Source organism: Calypte anna, chromosome 14, assembly GCF_003957555.1.
Source record: "Calypte anna isolate BGI_N300 chromosome 14, bCalAnn1_v1.p, whole genome shotgun sequence".
NCBI classification, from domain to species: Eukaryota; Metazoa; Chordata; class Aves; order Apodiformes; family Trochilidae; genus Calypte; species Calypte anna.
The window spans coordinates 11,417,841-11,432,294 of record NC_044260.1 but is presented as its reverse complement, the minus strand read 5'-3'; the positions used below and the strand labels follow the sequence as shown (position 1 = coordinate 11,432,294).

General features: G+C 50.0%; 2 protein-coding genes across 6 annotated transcripts; one reads left to right on the top strand and one right to left on the bottom strand.

The window, feature by feature from the left end:
- Nucleotides 1-671: 671 nt before the first annotated feature.
- ROGDI (rogdi atypical leucine zipper) lies at nucleotides 672-10,393 on the top strand. Of its 2 annotated transcripts, none has more exons than XM_030460136.1 (11): nucleotides 672-758; nucleotides 2,290-2,361; nucleotides 3,004-3,086; nucleotides 4,810-4,864; nucleotides 5,305-5,385; nucleotides 5,804-5,899; nucleotides 7,220-7,318; nucleotides 7,806-7,919; nucleotides 8,365-8,414; nucleotides 8,955-9,081; nucleotides 9,534-10,393. In XM_030460136.1, the coding sequence occupies exons 1-11, from the start codon at nucleotides 729-731 to the stop codon at nucleotides 9,573-9,575; spliced, it is 849 nt and encodes a 282-aa protein (XP_030315996.1). In that variant the 5' UTR covers nucleotides 672-728; the 3' UTR covers nucleotides 9,576-10,393. The 2 variants fall into 2 exon arrangements, with proteins under 2 accessions (XP_030315996.1, XP_030315997.1); XM_030460137.1 differs by having other exon boundaries at nucleotides 708-758; nucleotides 10,198-10,393.
- A 1,048-nt stretch (nucleotides 10,394-11,441) lies between these two features.
- Nucleotides 11,442-13,922, bottom strand: SMIM22 (small integral membrane protein 22). 4 transcript variants are annotated; one of them, XM_030459818.1, is made up of 4 exons: nucleotides 13,721-13,922; nucleotides 12,992-13,197; nucleotides 12,456-12,529; nucleotides 11,442-11,786 (listed from the first exon to the last, which is right to left on the bottom strand). In XM_030459818.1, exons 2-4 carry the CDS (start codon nucleotides 13,119-13,121, stop codon nucleotides 11,715-11,717), a joined length of 276 nt encoding a protein of 91 aa, XP_030315678.1. In that variant the 5' UTR covers nucleotides 13,122-13,197; nucleotides 13,721-13,922; the 3' UTR covers nucleotides 11,442-11,714. The 4 variants fall into 4 exon arrangements, with proteins under 4 accessions (XP_030315678.1, XP_030315682.1, XP_030315681.1 ...); XM_030459822.1 differs by having other exon boundaries at nucleotides 12,992-13,188; XM_030459821.1 differs by having other exon boundaries at nucleotides 12,992-13,162.
- Between the last annotated feature and the right edge of the window lie 532 nt (nucleotides 13,923-14,454).

Here is a 14,454-nt window from a genome sequence, read left to right as displayed (position 1 = left end):
GCAGCAAGTGGGGTTTCCAAGACAAGATCCCTTAACTGGAGTGTGTTCAAGCTGTTCAATCTGTAGGATACTGGTTGGTTTTTGATGAGCCAGGGAGTGCTGTCGAATAGCAACTGCTGTCCTGAGACACCAGGGCTTTAGTGCTGGGCAGGGGAGGTTTAGCTAAAGTGCTGCAGTAAAGAAGGTCTCAGAACACGGATTCAGAGCAAGGCAGAGAGGGATGGAACAAGCCCACGGCCTCAGCGCTGTGCTCAGCAAAGCTTCACCTGTGGGCTCATCGCGTTCCTCCCCGAACCCCTTTGCCCCCTGCGGGGTTTCGTTCCGCCGCCTCCTGCAGAGTGCGCCTCCCCCCGGCGAAACGGGAAACTCCCCCCTGCAGTGCCAGGAGAAGTTTATTTACATCCAAAGATTTGGGTATCCCTACACTCTTACACAGAGCTCAGTTTTTATCTCCCCCGCTGCCTCCCTCAGAGCAGCGAAGCCCCCGAGCAGCCGCCCCCACCCACCTCCCCCTCCGCCCTCACCGTCCGACGCCATCACCCGCCGCCAGCCTGACGTCACGTGGCACTGTTTCGTCTCGACAGCGCCGAGGGTGCGGTGCTGGCCAATCAGAGGCGTCCGTGGGCGCCGTTGCCGGGCAGAGGCGGTGGCAGGAGTGGGCGGGCTCAGTCGGAGCAGCAGCCAATAGGGGAGCGGGGGCTGTGGGGGGGGGCGGTATAGCGGCGGCCATGGCGAGCGCGGCGGAGCGGGCGGTGCTGGTGAGGCGGGAGGAACGCGGGAGGGAGAGTTCGCTCTGGTTGTGCCCACCGGAGAGCGGCCCTGACCCGGCCCCGGGCGGTGGCGGCTGTGCCGAGGCCCCCGCAGGCCCCAGTGTCCGGGCCCGGCTGGGGAGCTGCACCCCGCTGCGGGCGCTGCTGGGCCGTGCCCCGCTCCCCGCTCCCCGGGCTGAGGCGCTCGGTGAGGGTCAGCGCTGACCGGGCCGTGGGGCAGCCGCCGCGGCGTGCCCGCAGGGCTGGCTTGGGGGGCCTGGCCGGGCTCCGTTGCCCCCATGGTCTCCGGTGTCCCCTGAAGGTGCCCGGGTGTCCTCTCCCGGTGTCCCCCGGAATTGGGAGGGGAGGGCGGTGCGGGGGCTGTTGCCGCGACCCCCGTGAGCTGCCCGCGGGTGAGCCCAGGGACAATCCCTGCTTGCACTGAAGGGGGGATGTGTTTGGTGACCTTGGTTCGGTCTCGGTCAGTGGGGGAGGTTCCTGAGGAGGAGCAGCCCCGGCACACGGGGGTTGATTTGGTGAAGGCAGGGAGGGCACTGAGCGTCTGAAGTGGTGAAAGGTTCCTAACGAGAGTTAGGAATATCGGGGGATGCATCCAGGCGAGGCAGAAAGCCACATATGAAAACCTGACTTTTCTAAAATTGGTGTGATTTGGAATGATGTAATTAGCACTCCTCAAAAGTACTGATGTGTAGTGCACAGACACGGTGAATGAGCTCGGGTTTGTCTGAAATTAATTCTGGGGGAGGAAGATCTTTTGCTGTCATTAGGAGGATGAACTGCACTGGTGACTTGAAGTAGAAACACCTGTGTGGCAGCAGTGGGGTGATGGAGGCACCAAAGAGAGTCAGTCCTCAGCTGTTCTCTCCCCTCACCCACTTCTCAATTCAGCTATCCTTGTTTTTAGGCTGCTGTTACTTTGTCAAATATCACCAGGTAGGAAATGATGCATTGTAGGTTTTGTCTTCATCTATTTGGCAACAAATCTGGCCGACAGTTGAGTTTCAGTTGCCCATGACAGTAATTGGAAGGGATCTTCCCATCCTTATCTTGACCCATGAGATTTTAATAATTTCCTCCCCCTGTCCTGTTGAGGAGAGGGGCTGGGTTGGTTGCCTGGCAGCTGGTCAGCCAAGGTCAGCCCACCCCAGCAGCTTCAAGAGGTGGATCAGGCTTCAAAACAGCTGGATCTGCACTTTGTTCTGAAGTTACATCCTACTGCCCGTTCTTTCATACATTTCCTAATTCTATGAGTATTGGTACAGTGATTTCTAAGAATGTTGCTTTGTTAAGCAGTGTCAAAAGGAGAATAAGGACGATTCATTTGGCTGGGGGGGAGAAGTAGAGAGCAAGGCCTTTCAACAAATTGGGAAGAAATCTTTTTCTTCTCCTTGTAACATGTGATGTAAACAGTGTGGACACAGCATGTACTTACAACTGAAATAATTTTCACACTTGCCTGAGAGATTTATTTTCAGTGTTTGAGTTTTAATGATTCCACTGCCATCTTGCCACTATGTAGGAAGAAGAATTTAAATGGCTTTTACAGGAAAAGGTCCATGCTGTTTTGAAACAGCTGCAGGATATTTTAAAGGTAAGGTTAATTTATGTTATCTGATTTTTGGTTTTTGTTTTGCTGTTGTGGGTTAGTTTGCTCTCTCAGGTGAGGAATGGTGGTAGATTTCCCCTGGATGAAAGAATTTGTGGTGGAGGGTGCACAAAAATGTCCATCACACACGTTCAGTGATATAACTGCTGTATCCTGCAGTGTCTCTATATATGGTATCTGTTTTGAAGAATTTGTAACAGTTTTAAGGGTGAACTGTGGTCAAAGGCAGAGACAGCTTGGTCAGGAGGGCTGGTTTTTCCTCCAGGCTTCCCAGGTGGGTAAGGAACCAGCAGTGCTTGTGCTGGGCAACCTGGAGCAGCCCCACCACAGCCCAGGGCAGCCTGGCCACCCCTCTGGGCACTGGACACCTTGTCTGTGTGCAGAGCTGAAGCTCAGGATTTCTGCCCCTTTTTGCCATGAGCTGTGTGCACTGAGCCTTCTCCTGGGCTGTGCCTGTCCTGCAGGAGGGTGAGGGAAAATCCCTGTGCTTTGCTAGGTGGGGCTGTGAGAGGCTTCCTCAGGTGACAGCTCTGCATTTGGCCACTTGAGTTTCTGCTCTTGCCTTGTCCTTGTTCCTGGCTTGTGGTGGGATGGGCTCCAGTGCTCACTGTGTCCTCTCTTGGGCAGGAGGCCTCGAACCGGTTCACTCTGCCCACCACTGGCTTGGGAGGAGCCATCAGGCAGGAGAACTTTATGCTGAGCACCTCGGGGTAAGTGGCTGTGGCAGCCTCTGTGTGTCTGCCACACAGCACCCTTGGAGTGAAGGGACTTGCTGCAGTAGGGGATTACACCCTAAGGAAAACAATGAGCCCTAACAGCAGATTAATGTAACAGTCTGTAGCCATGTTCCCGGCTGCCTTAGCCAGACTTATGCTACTTCTTACTGACACCTAGAATATAGCACTGATTCCTGAGCTGGTGTGTCAGATCAGTGTGCTGCTCTCAGCAGCTTTGCCAAACAGTATGTTTCTGATTTTGGACACAGGGACTTGTAGTTACAGCAGCTGGGTTCTGTTGTGGTTTGAAGATCTGCTTTATACTGATTGAGGCCTGAGGTTGTTAATGAATTTGCTCAAGTGGTTGGGAGCTATCAGCTGTTCTCTCCCCTCACCCACTTTTCAGGGATTTCTGAAATCAATTTCTGACTGTGGGCAAATCTTAACCTTTCATAGAATCATAGAATCGACTGGGTTGGAAGGGACCTCAGAGATCATCGAGTCCAACCCTTGATCCACTACTACTGCAGTTACTAGACCATGGCACTGAGTGCCACTTCCAGTCTCTTTTTAAATATCTCCAGGGATGGAGAATCCACCCCTTCCCTGGGCAGCCCATTCCAATGCCTGATCACCTGCTCTGTAAAGAAATTCTTTCTAATATCCAACCTAAACCTCCCCTGGCACAACTTGAGACCATGCCCTCTTGTCTTGCTGAGAGTTGCCTGGGAAAAGAGCCCAACCCCCCCCTGGCTCCAACCTCCTTTCAGGGAGTTGTAGAGAGTGATGAGGTTTCCCCTGAGCCTCCTCTTTTCCAGGCTGAATAGCCCCAGCTCCCTCAGCCTCTCTTCATAGGATCTGTGCTTAAGTCCCTTCACCAGCCTGGTTGCCCTCCTTTGGACCTGCTCCAGGACCTCGATATCCTTCCTAAACTGAGGGGCCCAGAACTGGACACAGTACTCAAGGTGTGGCCTCACCAGGGCTGAGTACAGGGGCAGAATCACTTCCTTGGACCTGCTGTCAGCAAACTGAGACCTGTGCAGAGGGTACTATAAAAGTGCTGTTCTTCTGCAGTAGTTGTACATTTTTTTGATCTTCAGCCTAGGCCTCTGTCTTGAGTAATTGCAGTCTGGTAGATGTCACAAGCTTGTTGCACAGTAGGGGACCTTAGTCCTTATAAACAGTGTGGTGAGTATTTTGCAGAGTGATGCAATGGGTATTGGGTTTGAAGGCTTTTTTTTTTCAGATTTGAAGCATTAAAGTTGATTCTAGTTTTCATTTGTTGTTGCAAAGTGGATCTTAAAAAGTTGACCTAAAGAGTTTCAGTCTAGTGTATTAAAATATAAGGAGCAGGTAGACTTAATTACCAGGTGCTTCAGTCTTCCCTACTGTTCATTGTAGATATAAGCCATCTTGCTGGACCTTTTAGAGGCATTAGGGTGTGGGGTTTTTTTGTTTTTAAATAAGGTTTTAGAGGGTGTTTTGCTTGTTGGGGTGGGCAGGGTGGAGTTTGTAGCTTTTAATTCCTCTATGAACCAGGTAGCTTTCCAGTGTCAGTTATTCACCTAATATCTTGTGTTTGTGTCTGCTAGAGCTGTAGTAACAGCAATTGGTTGCTAGGTTACATGTGCAATAAGCAGGGGGTGAGAAATGAACGTGTTTTAGGCAGCAGAAATGAAGATGTTTTAGGCTGCTCAGATCTTCCTTCTCTTTCCAGCACAGATCAGCTGAAAGGTGTGCTGACACTGCAGGGAGATACCTTATGTCAAGCTGTGAGTATTTACTGTGCTTCTTGCTTTTTACTACCATCATCCTTATCACATCACATCATCATCTCTATTACACTTTGATGACCTCAAGGGGGAGGTCAGCCTTATTATCAGTGATCAATAAGTATTCTTTACCAGTCTTCCTTAATAGGCCTTAAATTCTTAATGTTTCAGCAACTGTTGACATTTGTCAAGATCCATCATCTGACCCCACACACACACCAACAGGGTGGTGAGTGGTGGAGCTGACTTTGATGGGGGTTCCTTGCCTTTACTCCCTTTGTTGTGTAGTACCATATTGCCTTGGGGGATCTTCTGAGCTGAGGACTGCAGAAAGCAGCTTGCTAGGATGGTCTGGGAGGCAGAATGGAGTGGGACTGGCAGTGTCCATGTTCTACACATGCAGATTGCTTGCTCTCACATGTTTTTTTTCTTTCCTCAAGGATGTTAATCTGAAAATGTTCAGAAATAATCAGCTCCTGCACTTTGAATTTCGGGAAGACAAGCAGTGGAAATTGCAGCAGGTCTGTTAACTTTAGATGCTCACTCCTCTGTACCATCTGTGCCCTCCAAGCAGTAGGTGTAGCCCTTTGCTTTCTGAGAGAGGTTATGTCCACCCCACATCATCTCCAGTTGTCATGCTAGGAGAGGGAGGTGGGTTCTGCTTGTTCCTGAAACACCAGAGAGCAGCACAGCAGTCATAGTCCTTGAAGAGCATATTCAAGACTTTGAGTAGCTTGTTCTCATTCTCTTATGGAAGCATTTATTAATGCTGAGAACAAACCTCACTGCATTGTGTTCTTGTAGCATCATTGAGTTCCCTCAGTTAAGGAGTCAAAGGGGTGTGGCTGTCCAGAATATTGGATGAGATAATCAGGGCAGCCTCTGCTTCTTGATGTGTATCACAGAGTGTTTAACAGGGCTGCATTTGTACCTTTGCAGATCCAGGATGCTAGAAACCATGTCAACCAAGCCATTTACCTGCTTATGAACAGAGAGGCAAACTACCAGTTCAAAACAGGCTCAGAGGTTCTCAAGGTGAGGAGAAAGCCCTTTCTGGGTTCCTTGGGTAGGAATGTGTGTTTTTCCTCCCTCCATTTTTTGTATTAAATACTGTTAATGCACATTACTGTCTTGAGTCTCTCAATGGAACTGGATTCTCCACTTCTCCCCATATTGTACCTGTGCCAAGGAGTATCTGTGTGACCTCATATTTGATAGGAATCTCTAACAGTTTAGCATCAGTAACAGGGTTGTACATCATGGTGAATGGTAATCCAAGCAACTGGTTCCCCATTGCACAGCAGTGATATTCTGGGAGCATCCTTCATCTTTTTTCTTTTTTTTTTTTTTGATGATGTGGTTACACAGCTCATGTCCTTCCCTGCCAGTTGGTGCTTTTGGGGGGAGATGAAAAGAGGCAGTCATCAGCAAACAAAAGATTGCAATTAGTACTCTTGATATATTGATGATTTGAAAGTTACAGCTCACTTGCTAATAGTTGTTGATGCAGTCTGATACAGCCCAGCTGCTGCGTGGCAATAGAGCCCAGCTCTCTGCTTGGAAATGCTCTCTGAAGCTACCAGAGTTTCAGCTTGCTGATTAAAAGCCATCACAATATCAAACATGAAAAAGTGAAACCTTTTTAATCTCCACAAGGGTGAGGGCTGCTAATAGGAAGAAGATAAGTAATGAAATTATTTCCTTTTTACCTTTTGGTGGAAGTAGGGGGGAGAAATTAGTCATAGAATGCCCTCAACTTAGCAGTCGTTAACTCTGTAACAGACATGTTGCTTCCTGCTTTTTTTCTGTAAATGGAAATCTGCCTGGATAGATGCCTTTGAACTGTGGTTTCTGGCTGAATTGGACTCTCAGTGAGCTGGTTGTGTTCTCTAGTGCCCTAGCTCATAGATGATATGAACAGGGGCAAGAAGAGGGGGGACATTCAGCAGTTGTTGTGCCCATGATGTGGGAATGGGGAGAACTAGACCACAGCTTGTTTGTCTTCAGTGTCTGCTGAAGTGTCTGCTAGAGTCTGAGTTTGTCGATGGTTCTGTGGCATCAGTTATTGATCTCATCTTCTCTTCTTGTTCTTCTAATGAATGAGTAGCTGTTCTCTCTTCAGTCTCTGGTGCTGAACACTCCTGGCCTGTCTCACAGGTGTCTATGATGGGGTGACAGTCAAACTGCATTTATGTGCAAACCACCCCTTCCCACTAAACCTCTGAGTTCCTGGAAAGGTGGTGCTGCTGGTGGTTGTTGTTTTTTCTCTTGCAAAAGGTTGTAGGATTCTGCAGCAGGCTCTTCAAAGCTGTCCAGGGATGGCTTCTTAGAAGTCTGCTGTACATTTTCTTGTAGCTTATGGATGCTGTGATGTTACAGCTCTCGAGAGCCCGAAATCGCCTCACCACTCCAGCCACTCTGACTCTACCTGAGATTGCTTCCAGTGGTCTCACAGTAAGTATGTGGGGGGTCAAGATCTCCATGCAGTCTGGCAGCATGCAATAGTTAGGATATGGTGTTGCATTCTGGTGGAAGTGGATTTCTAAAAGGTCTCCTGAGGCAGAAAAGAAGCTGACGTAGGTGTGAACTGTGAGCAGTTTTGGATGCTCTCTGTCTTCCTGTGGGAAAGCAAATGACTTGGGTATGAGGACTCTGGTTCTGAGAGTATGTTCTGTACTCTGCCCAGGAAGCTTGTCCAAGAATTATTTGTCCTTGAGAGCACTGCATGATCCTGTTTTGTCACTGCCATACACACACTGTCTGATCAAGTGCAGCAAGTGGAACAACCATTGCCTGGAAGCTGCTCAGTCTGTGTTTCTTTCCTCATGTTCCTCTCACTCTGGGGTAACTGTGTAGTATGGCTTAGAAAAAGGGAGTGATTTCCCAGCATTAGAAAGAATGGTCTTTTCACTGACAAAGAAACTACTTATTTTCTCACCAGAAAATGTTCACACCTGCTCTGCCTCCAGATGTCCTTGTGAATTTCTATATTAACCTGAATAAGCTGTGCCTGACTGTCTACCAGCTCCATGTGCTGCAGCCCAGCACAACCAAGGTGATGCCTTCTCTCTCTTGATCCTTCTTTATTGACCTGTCCCTTGGGTTTTCTCAGTGGAGTTTTGATGGATACTTTTCTGCCTCACCTGTTGCATTTGGGTCAGCTTGATGTCCCGTAAAAACAGAACTAAATTACTATATGAAATGCAACCCTTCCATAAGGTTATTTTTCCTAAAATATATCTTGTGGTTTTATTCTAGATCTTATTTTTGTGGTGCTAAAATTTGGAGCTAAGTGAGCCTTAGGAACTGTGTAGAATTTTTTAATAAAGGAGCAAGGAGGGATCAAGTGCCATGGACTCCACATGAATGGTGTATTTGGGCAGATACAATATAGGCATTTCTTGATGTCATGCTACTGAAAATGCAGAGCTTAAATATCTTCCTTCTAGGTAGTTTGTTTACTGCATCAAAATACTGATGACATTTTCCTTCTCTTCCAGAATTTCAAGGCTGCTGGAGGGTCCATTTTACACAACCCTGGAGCCATGTTGTAAGTACAGCCACTACAAGGGCTGTGTAGGAGTATGCTGAGGGTGAGATCCCAATGGTTGTACAGTGTTGGTCAGAGCATCTCTTAAATTGTGCCCGTGAATGCACAGGTGCCCATAATAGAGTTTCTTTAATGAAAGGAAAGCTGGGGGAGGGACTTCGGACAAGGGCCTGGAGGGATGGGATGAGGGGGAATGGCTTTAAACTGGAAGACAGGAGATTTAGGTTAGACATTAGGAAGACATTCTTCATTGTAAGGGTGCTGAGCCCCTGGCCCAGGTTTCCCAGAGAAGCTGTGGCTGCCCCATCCCTGGCAGTGTCTCAGTCCAGGTTGGATGGGGCTTGGAGCAACCTGGGCTGCTGGGAGGTGTCTGTGCCTGTGAAAGGGGGCTGGAACTAGGTGATCCAACCCAACCCATTCTATGAACTTTGCCAGATGCTGTTTTAAATGTAGTAGAAATCATAACAATCTCTTCTGTGAGAATAGAATTTTGTGCTGTGTGCTTTGTGTGTGAAGTTGTTCTTTTCCCCCCTGTTCCAGTGAGTTTGGCAACCAGCGGTTTGAAGTCAGCCATGTCCATAGAGTGGAATGTGTTGTCCCATGGTTAAATGATGCCCTTGTGTTCTTCACAGTTTCACTGCAGCTTTGCCAGCAACTGAAGGACAAGGTAACAGCCTTAGGAAAGGGGCTTTGTTTTAACTCTGGATTTTGAGAGGATCTCAAATGTCTTAAAAATCTGATGTGATGTTATTAAACTGGATGAGTCACTGCTCTGGAGTCAGGGAGCTGGCTGGCACTGCCTAGCAGGCAGCCACCTGGGTAGGTGTGGCAGATGTGTTTGCTGAACTACTGACTAGGTAGAGAGGAGTAGGTAGACACTTGTGTTCTCAGCCATGATCTAAAATGCCAGAATGCTGGAGAGAAGCAAACTAGATCTGAGTAGAACAGTGTTAGTGCTGACTCTGCGGCTGACATAGTTACCACCTCGGGAAAACTTTGTGCTCCAAGCCTCTTTAGTGGCAACAGCAGCCCCATCTACCCTTCTGCACACATTGTATTCTTTTTATTTCATGGCCCAAGGGCTACATTACCTTAACTGCTTTTCTTCTTGCTTTCCAGATCTCTGTTTTCTCTAGTTACTGGAACAACAGGCCATATTAATTCTTCCAGCATCTCCCTGTTTGTTTTCAACATCCCAGTTGTGTGCGGGTCAGCCTGAGGAATGCTGTGGCTCACTACCCCCTCCACAGGGCAGGGTCACTGTATCCCAAGACACAACTTTAGTAGACTTGTCTGGGACTGCTGCACAAGCAGGGCACCAAGCAATGCTGTGTGCTTGGTGGAAGGTTCCATCTGTCTTTGTTCTTGTGTGCATGGTGTGGTTTACACTTGCCAAACCTCTGATGAATTAATCAAGTTGATTACCAGGGGATGGGGGGCTGTGGACCATCTCACTAACTGGATTTGCACACAGTGCTCTGATTTAACTGTTGGACTGTGAGCTGACTAGGAAGGGATGAAGACAGAGTTAATTTAACACACTACAGAAAGTGTAGGGCATGTCACTCCATGTAGTGGAATATGTTGTGATCTGGTCTGGCTGTGGCTGTGACCAGCCCTGAGCTTCTCCCTCCCTTCTCTGTTCTGTCATGTCTATGTTATTGACTCCCCTTTGGGGGAATATTCTTACTTGCTGCTGTTTGAAGTATTTTTTTCCCCTGGCATCAATGTGATGAATTTGTTTCTCCTAAGCCCTAGCTGGACCAATTGATTTTTTTTCCAGGTTTAGTGTCTTGTTTTCCTTGCTAACTTGCAGAGCTGCCTTGGTACCTTTGAGCACAGCTGTGCGGTCTCACCTCTTGTCATTAAACCTGGAGTACCACGTTGTTACTATGTTTGCTGCCTACCTATGGGTACTACAGTATGTAACTCATCCCTCCAGTGTTGATAACTATGAAATAAAGATCGTTGACCTGCCATGCTTCTGTGGGCTGTCAGTACTGAGAACGAAATAGTACCAGCAATTGTGCTTTCTGACAGTTGAGTGGCTGCTCTTAGTTATGCTGGATTACTGTTTCCTTAACTGGGAGGACAGCTTCTGAGGGCAGAGTTGGTCAGCTCTTTAAAGGCTGGGCCAGTTGTATGAGGTACAACACAGCCAAGTGCCAGGTCCTGCACTCAGAACACAAAAACCCCAGACAATGTTCCAGGCTTGAGAAAGAGTGGCAGAAAAGAACCTGGAGGTGTTGGTGGACAGTGGCTGAATATGAGCCAGCTTAAGCTTAGGTGGCCATGAAGGCCACAAGCATCATGGCTTGTACCAGCACGGGTGTGGCCAGCAGGACCAGGACAGGATCTGTCCCCCTGTGCTGGGCACAGTTCCGGGCCCCTCAGGACCAGAAGGACATTGAGGGGCTGGAGCATGTCCAGAGAAGGGCAATGGAGCTGGGGAAGGGTCTGGAGCAAAAGTCTGAGCAGGAGGGGCTGAGGGAGCTGGGGGTGTTGATCCTGGAGCAGAGGAGGCTGAGGGGAGACCTTCTGGCTCTCTGCTACTCCCTGGGAGGAGGTTGGAGCCAGGGGGAGTTGGGCTCTGCTCCCAAGGAACAAGGGATGGGACAAGAGGAATGGCCTCAAGTTGTACCATGGGAGGTTTAGATTGGATATCAGAAGAAACATTTTCTCTGAAAGGGTTGTCAAACATGGGAATAGACTCCCAGGCAGGTGGTAGAGTCCCCGTCCCTGGAGGTGTTTAAAATACATGTAGATGTGGCACTTAGAGACATGGTGTAATACTGCACCAGTGAAATCAATTTAATGGTTGGACTCAATGATCTTTAAGGTCTTTTCCAGTGAGAATGATTCTACTCTTACATTTTGGTGATCAGCAAGTATGACCTTGGAAAAGGATTCCAGCCTGTATCTGGAGGGAAACAATATTTCTCTCACTTTGCCTTTGCCCTCTCTCCCTGGTGATTCCCATGGCTGCTGGCTGTGCATTGGAGAGCACCTGTTCTCCACCTCAGCTGCAGTGGTTGAGGCTGATGTAGCTGAAAAGTCCACATTAAGGTCCTGTATCTTACAGGGACTGTGGGGTGGGCTGCACCAGCTCATGTGGGGGCATTGGCCTAGGGTGGTATTGCAGGTACTGTGCAAAGGGTTCATGTTCATCCATGGATGAAGGACAGGAAAGGGCATTTGCTGAGGTTGTTGAGGAGGATGGAAGTAGCCAGGCAGCTCTTGGCACTCAAGAAGATGATAGTCTGATGTGTAGGTGCAGCAGAGGGAAGATAGCAGGAAGGGTCATTCCCTCCAGCCACGAGATGGAAAGGGCTCCATTGCCAGGTTGTCTATGCCCACTTTCCTTCTGGAAATCTAGTTTTGGAAAAAGATGTGTAAAGGAGAGGGGAAGGAGATTGCACATGCATAAACACACAAATTTAAGTAGGATATGCTTTGTTGTAGTGAAATGAGGCAACCAGGTGCCACTAATTGCCAGGCAGTGGGCATGAGCTTGAGTTAAGCCCACCTGTGCCTGATTAAAGCAGGCCCTAACTGCACATGAGCAGGATTAGGGGGCCAATAAAAGGTGAGTCTTGAAGCACAGGCTCGGCTCACTCCTGAGCACGCCTGCAGAGAAATTAGCTGCTTTGTCTCAGCACTGCACTAACTTGGTTGTGCCACTAGAGCTCATCACCGTTAGGCTGAGGCTCAAGTGGCACCTGGTTGCCTCATTTCACTACACTTTGTCTGTGCTAAAACCCAGGTACCACTTCCCTCCCCCTGGTCCCTTTACACATCCGGCCTGATCTCTCTTCTCCATCACCTCCCCTGTGTGAACGTCCCACCTTGGTGGCTGGGTTGTGTTTCTTTTTAGACAGGAGCATGTCTCTACAGGGGAGAGCACAGTCTTTACAGTGCTGTCCTCCTTCTGCCCCAAACCCCAATTCAATAAGCAGTACAGATACTGCAGAATGGGCTTCAGCCTGGGGAGCTCCCTTGTGTCCCTGGTTATTCTTGGGTGAGCAGGCTGGTTTTTATCACCTTGCTTTTTCTTGGGGCGTCACAGTTACAGCAGCAGTGGATAAGCACCATCAGAAGCAGCAGCAGCACAGTCCCTAGAGAAAATTAAACAGTTATATGAGCATGAGTCTCCATGTATCCTTGTTAGCACCCTGCCTTTCAACAGTTACCCTCTTGTCTCTCTGCTCCCCTTTTTTCACCCTGCTGGCATCGTAGCACTTTGCATAAAGTCCTGTATGTCCCACAGAGCACAGCAACCCCACAAACACCATCTGAGCCCAAGACAGTCAGAACTGTGCTAGCATTAGGCTAGGTGATGGCATGGTTATGACTGTGATCTTGCAGCCGGGGGTGGTTACATAGGGAATGCTTCCTCTAGGCCCCTAAATATTTGCTGGTGTTGCCATCCTTGTCAGCTGAATGTAAATGTTTTCTTCCTCCACAGCTGTACTGCTGGAGGGGGCTGCATTAACTCCTGGGATTAAGGCAGCTGCCTGCCAAACCCAGCACTGAGGGAAGCAGTCTTCCATGTGCCTCATGCTAAGCTATGCACTCACCTACAAAGGTTAAGATGATGGCAAAGGCAGCAATGTCCCACTCATTCTCTAAGAACTTTCTTCTTTCCAGCGAGCTCAGGTAGTTGTGGATCTCGTATTCCAGGTCTGAGCTTCGGCTCATTGCCTCCATTTCTGCTCAGAGCTTATCCAGGTGGCTGACTGATGGACCTGCTGGGCAGCAAGACAGCACTTTCTGCCTGGAGGGACTGGAAGAGAAGTGCAGTCTCATCCTCTCAGTGGAGGATGCATGCCATTGCCTGGGGACAGCATGCTCCATATAAGTCTAACAGTAAACTTTGACTTTGGGTTGTCCTTGAAGGCTGCTGCCCAGGACAGGGCCAGAGCTTGGCAAGCCTTCAGTCAGGAAAAAAAGTGCTCTCATTTTATGCAGCTGCTGTTGTGTGGGCACAGCACCCTGCTCTCATCTGGGTGTGGTCAGCAGGAGGGAGAAGTGTGACCCAACCTGCAGAGCTGGGCGGGTGCACGGCAATGGGAACAGTTTCCTTCCAGCTTTTCAGAAGCCTGGGCTGCTGCCTCTGCTGCAGGAAGAGCGGGTGGAGAAGGCAGCGAGGAGATCCCGACCCCTGCCCGGGCAGCGCTGCCCAACCTACAGCCCTGGGCACCACGCATGGGAGACAGGAAGGGCACAGGGCTGCCGCCGGGCCTGGCTCTCCCCTCCCTCCCTGCCTCCCTCCCTGGAGTTTCCCTGTTACCCGGGTCTGGCCTTACCCCTCTGCGGGCACCCAGGACAGAGCTGGCTCCGTGCTCCGGCCCCCCAGTACCCACCGCCGGGCAGGGAGGACTCAAGAAGCAGCCGTCGAAAACTTCCTCCAGCAACCGTGTGGGTGCCCCAGCTCAGGGCGGCTCCAGGACCTGGCTTCCCGGCTGTCAGGAGGTGGATCCCTGCTCTCCCAACCCGGACGGGTCAAAGGCTGCAGGGCGGGAGGCCCGGGCCGGCTGGCTGCTGGCTCAGCCCTGCGAGCCTGGAGTTCGGTGCCAGCCCTGGCTTGGCCCCTGGTGGCGCTTCAGAAGGGGCCAGGGAGAGACCATCCCCCTGTGCTGGACACTGCTCAGAACACACCTCGAATCTGGGCCCTCCCGACCAGAAGAACATCGAGAGGCTGGAGCATGTCCAGAGAAGGGCAGTGGCGCTGGGGAAGGGTGTTGGATCAGGAGTGAGTGTGTGCATGGGGACACCCAGCTCTGCTGCACCACAGCCATGTTCTGGGGTACATCAGTGTGGTGCAGGGAGGAAGGAGAAGGCTTTGGTCACCGTGCCGGGAGAGGCTGTGGAGTTATGGCCCTGACCAACGGACCGCGAATGAGTCTCCAGGGTCAGTTACCCATCTTAAGGGTAGAGCTTGTTCTCAAAGCTTGTCCTTGCTCTCTGTGGGCACCCTGTGGTGGGACAGACCTGCAAGATGTTCTGCAGAGCCAGGAGGGAGAAGTCACCGGCGCTGTGG